Source organism: Lactuca sativa, chromosome 2 (assembly GCF_002870075.4).
Source record: "Lactuca sativa cultivar Salinas chromosome 2, Lsat_Salinas_v11, whole genome shotgun sequence".
Classification (NCBI taxonomy): Eukaryota; Viridiplantae; Streptophyta; class Magnoliopsida; order Asterales; family Asteraceae; genus Lactuca; species Lactuca sativa.
The window spans coordinates 164,435,128-164,440,742 of NC_056624.2; the positions used below are offsets into that span (position 1 = coordinate 164,435,128).

The window sequence follows — 5,615 nt, forward strand, 5'->3', positions numbered from 1 at the left end:
GTTTCTTGTGTTACAGGTAGTGGCAAAAGCATAGTTGGATGATCTGACGAGAGATTATGGATTTATAGAAAATGAATAGAATGTTGTAAGGCCCATGATGTTTCAAGGCCAATTTTGTTTTGTGGCCATGACGTTTTATTTATGCTTTTGTTCTATATCAATGATGACATCCCGAGTTTTGTAATGTAATGAAACTACATTTCTTTAAGAAATGTTTTGATAAATTTTTATCATATTTTGTTTTGGGAACAAATTCTGCATCACTTTTCTTTGAATGATTACTTTGATTTTATTATAAAAGCATAAACAAAATCGGTATTTTCTGACCGTAAAAATGGGGATGTCACAATATCTACCTTGGAAAGTCGCACGATGTACCTTTTCAAGCAAATAGGGTAGCATATAAGCGTGTATACTATCTTACTAATGGTATATATCCTCCCTTGTTTGTTTTTGTGAAATCATTTAAATGTCCTAACAACCCGAAAAGGAAAAAGTTTAAAGATGCGCAAGAGTCAGCTAGGAAGGATGTGGAGCGAACATTTGGCGTACATAAGACACGTTGGCAAGTACTAGCAGTCGAGGCAAGGCATATGAAGTGAAAATGTTACAACACGTAATGTATGCATGTATCATATTGCATAATATGATTCTTAAAGACGAGGGAAGAGTGATATGTCGGTACAACGAAAATGAAGTTTTGCCAAATGTCAAAGGAGTAGCTGTTGGTACACAAGAGTATAGGGCAGATAGAAGAGAAGTACACAATCACGACATTCATCACGCCCTTCGTGCTGATTTGGTGGAGCACGTTTATAAGAATCATATTCAGCCACCGATAGAGTTTTCTCACGATGATTTGTTTGACGAATCAGACGAGAATTCTGATATGTTTGTCGAGAGCGAAGATTCCGATGACGAAAGTGACGTTCGGGAGAATGATGAAGACGATGAGGTCGATGACGAGGACGATGATTCCGAGTGACGTATTTTGGTTTTTTTCAAATTAGGATATTAATTATGTTTTCTATGTTGTGGTTTGTTTGATTTTTCGTTTGCGTTTTTTTTTAATTTTCTACTTTTTTAAATATTAGGTTTAATGTAGTTTTTATTTTAATTAATGAAATGTTTTTTATTTTTAATTAAAATTTATGTTTATGATTAATTTAAAAATTATAAATCATAAAAAAAGAATTAACTTTATTAAAAGAAATAAAAAAAAAAAAAAACAAAATAGTGAGGGAAGCTTCCCACCATTACTTGGGTTTAGGTGAGGAAAATGAAAAAAAAAATGATAGATGTGGCCCACAAAAAATGAGAAAAGTTTCTCTCCCACTTCCTCCAGCCTAAAAGAGAACAGACAATAACAGAATGTTGTAGAGTTTATTTTGATGATATAAATTTTCTGACTGCATCACTATATTGATGAGCAAAATATTTTTGTCTAAGGGGCTTTTTGATTTCACTCTGACTGGGTCCAGTCAGAGCTTTTATCTGACCCGGTCCGAATCAAGCTGTTTGATATCAATGTTGTTGTTCTTACTCGATCAGTAGATAGACAAATGGAGGTCTGACCGAGTCCTGGAAAAAATAAACGCTGACTGAGACATAACTCTTCTTTTCCCTCCTCTGCCCATCTCTTTCGCTTGCAAATGTTTTCTTCCTTCATCATCACTTCTCGTTCCTTCCAGTCTCCCATCTCGCTCCTCCTCCAACAATGGTAAGGTTAAATAAAAAACCCTAGATTCCAAAAATTGCAATCGATTCTCAACACTCCACATTGCGTCGATTTCGATCTAATACCATCGCATATGAAAATCACACAAAGCGGAATGAACCACTGTTTCCATCGACCTAAAAGAAAATCACGCAGCAACAATAGCAATAGAAGGCGACGCGATTCCTTCAATCCAGCCCCTCTGACGAATCCAAACCTCCTTTTCGATCGCCACCTTCTCCGGACATTCGGACAGAGTTGGGTCAGCACAGGTAAGCACCCTCTCTTTCATTCATGAAAAATTGTTGAGATTAAAGAGTGAATCATGATGGTCCCAGGCTTAAATTTTACAAATTGACTCAATGAATTATCAAGTGGAGTATTGAATTGAAAGTTACAGAATCAATCACGATGGTCATATTATTATTATTTGTGACTATTGAGAAATTAGGAAAAAGAACTGATCAATATTTGATCAAACTAAGAATAAGAATTTTTTTTACTCATTGATTTTTTATGAGTATTTGATCAAAATAAAAACTATAGGTATATTCATTTTGGTTGTTATATTTGTTCTCTCTCCAAGTTGGCAGATTTAAAAGGTCTCCCCCAATGTTGGTTGCTACTTTTGGTGTTTTTTCAAAGTTAGTTGTTGTATTTGGTGTTTCAAAGCTGGTTGAAGTCGAAGTTTGTTGTTGCATTTGGTTTTCTTTCAAAGTTGGTTGCTGCATTTGGTGTTCTTTCAAAATTTGTTGTTGTAGTTTCTGTATTTTTCACAACTTTTTTGATTGGCTGCTTGAATGGTTAGCAATTGTACAAATTGTCCCTGAATTCATATGGTGTTTAGATGTTAATTTTGTTTCTTTTATATATTTATGTGTTGGGTAAAAGATGTAATGTTAAAAATTAAATGGAAAATCATAATGTAATTATTATTAAAAAAAAATGTAGTTTGAGGGTAATATAGTCATTTTTCATCGTAAGTCAGATGCAAAATCAAACAACAAGTTTCAGTCAGAAGTTAACCCAGTCAGAACTTCTAACCCAGTCAGCTTCTGACTCAGTCAGCTCTAACCCAGTTAGCAACTATCAAACGACCCCTAAGAAATACATACGGGTACCCAATAACATAAGAGAGAGGATGTGCTAGTTTTGAGAAGAAAAGTATTTCATACCAAATGAAAATATTACACATACAAAAAGAGGAAAGAAAGTGCACACACCCGTAAGTGTCCTCCGATAGTGCCTCCACCAAAACCAAAAGAAGAAACAACCAATTTAGGGTTTCTAGTTCAATGAACATAAGCAACCTGCAAAGGCATCCTGAGCCATGGAATGAACTCCTTCACACAAGCACAAAACTTCACCCCATTCTCAATTGGTGTCTTTGGATCAACAAATGCCCAACTCAATCCGAAATGCCTAAAACTTCCCAAAATAGAACCCTCGATTGTATGTATTTTAATAAAAATCACAATCAGATTCTCTTCATTTTCAATTTCATTTGGAAGATAGTAAAGATGTAATGTAAACAAACCTTCAAGTTTGCAGGGCAGTCTTGCCTTTTTCATATGCGTCAGAGCCTGCTCCCACTAAAGTTTTTGAATGATTGATTAAAATCCATCTTTTGAAAGTTCTTTATCTTCTTTTAAGAATACACAATGGTTTTACAGTAGCTCGTCTGTATTTACTATCATGCATATCATCCAACATATTAGTGGCAAACACACCCAGTGAAATTAGGGTTTTTTTTCAGAACGAATCATACCGATCTACTATCACAGTATAACAAAGAAAAAGAAGTTCACAATATCTCAAATTCTTAGAACTGATTTCGAATTACAAAATAAAGCAAATATTTGCTTAAATCTTACTTGCTACTGCAATCCTTCTGCTTTTTGGGAGAAGGGCGAGTGGAAGACATTAACACCATAATCTATATCGATAATTTCAATTTTTGGCTTTAGACGTAAAAGTTGTTGACTTGCAACACGTCTTCAATAACTTTTGACTAAGAAATACACATGAAGTAACAGTCTGATGAAGAGGACATAATGCTTCCTTATTTGATTTATGGTTTTCGTAATTTATAGGAGTCTATGGTCTTGTTAGACGAGTCGGTATGGGTCCAACGAGAAGCAACGGGGGGTGAGGTGGCACCCCTCAACGCCGTTATGACACGGGGAACACCGCCCCCCTGCTCGTTGCTTCTCGTCGAGATGATTCTCGTTGGGGTGGCGACGGGAAGAAACGAAGAAAAATAAAAAAAAAATGACCATTTGATTTGCAACGGTTTGGAAAAAAAAAAAGTTAATTATTAAAAAAAACATTTTATCCTATAAATACTCTCATTTTATTTAAAATTTTCACACACTTTCTCTTATCCTCTCTACACACTTTCAATTATCTTCAAAAATCCTTTCGACTCGTCCGATGATTCAGATGACGATATTTTCTTTAGGATGATGTATCATTATTACACTACCGACCTGCTACAACTAGACTCAGTCCCGCTACTAACAAGACGTGCGATGTTAAACAGAAATCGTGAGAAAGGACACGAACATCTATATCGCGATTACTTTGCGGATAATTGTGTATACGGGGCGAAGGACTTCAAAAGAAGATTTCGTTTGAGTATGGATGTGTTCTTACGAATCGCCAACGCCTTGGAAAGCCGGTATCATTTGTTTACTATATTTTTATACCAAATAAATAAAAATGTACTACATGTTTCTTTAATTTTACAACATATTCAATATATTTTTAAACTGTCGTTAATTTATGTTTTATACCAAATAAATAAAAATGTACTACATGTTTCTTTAATTTTACTATATTTTTATACCAAATAAATAAAAATGTATTACATGTTTCTTTAATTTTTTTTATAATTTTTAACATTATGCTTTATTTATTATTTATATTTAAAAAATATTTGTATCAATTTTAAAAAAAATCGAAATAAATAAAAAATAAATTATAAAATGAAAAAAAAAAAGAATCAAAAAAAACGAAATAGTATATATATATATATATATATATATATATATATATATATATATATATATATATATATATATATATATATATATATATTTCAAAAAGTTGGTGTTGCATCTTGTTGCCCATTTTCCCATTTGGTATTATAACACCACTTGCTTATGTTTATGTGGCATGTGAGTTGGTGTTGCACCTTGTTGCCCACACCCAATGCTTTTAAAAATTAGACCTCCTAGTATGTTTTAGATTGAATTGAGTTTTGATAACTTCTATGAAAAAAAGTGTTAGCTTAATTTTTAAAAAGAAAATATATGTTATAACTTATAATGAGTATTGAACATTTCGACATTGTTTCTAGCTATTTCATGCCCTAGTTATTTCCACGTGGCTGTCGTATCGAATGATGCATAATTACTAGGAAATGAAAATAGTCTAACACATATGAGTATAATTTAAGAGCGGCAACTCTAAAGAACAATACGGAGTATTTGTTACTTAGAAAACGGAAAGAATAATTTGCTCATCAAAGCCCTCAACTGATCGATGCACGTCTACCTTTGTCTTTCGTAGCACCAAACCAGACTCATTTAGTTGGTTGTGTGGTCACTCATCCTTTCAGTTTCTTCCTCACTGTCTTTGTGGATACATCATAGATTCTATTCTAGACTTCACATAACTGGATAAACAATCCAATATAATTTGCATCCGTATGATTTGGCACTTATGTTAATGCAATAAAAAAATATACTTTTTGTCCCATTTTAAAAAGCCACGAACTCAGTTCTTGATCTTCCATCGTACAATGACTAGAGAAATACGTTAAATCAATTGATTGTTTAGTTAGACATGTCTATCACAATTTTAATCACATCGAAAACCAACATTAGTAGGCGGA

General features: G+C 33.4%; 1 protein-coding gene and 1 pseudogene across 1 annotated transcript; one reads left to right on the top strand and one right to left on the bottom strand.

Moving 5' to 3' along the window:
• Nucleotides 1–619: 619 nt before the first annotated feature.
• On the top strand, nucleotides 620–985 carry LOC111902603 (nucleosome assembly protein 1;2-like). Its single transcript, XM_023898424.1, has one exon. The coding sequence runs from the start codon at nucleotides 620–622 to the stop codon at nucleotides 983–985; it is 366 nt and encodes a 121-aa protein (XP_023754192.1).
• A 1,792-nt stretch (nucleotides 986–2,777) lies between these two features.
• On the bottom strand, nucleotides 2,778–4,488 carry LOC111902604 (UPF0548 protein At2g17695-like; annotated as a pseudogene).
• Between the last annotated feature and the right edge of the window lie 1,127 nt (nucleotides 4,489–5,615).

Excerpts from the sequence above, each read along its gene's own strand:
- LOC111902603 (XM_023898424.1), top strand. The coding sequence starts at position 620 with ATGTATGCATGTATCATATTGCATAATATGATTCTTAAAGACGAGGGA.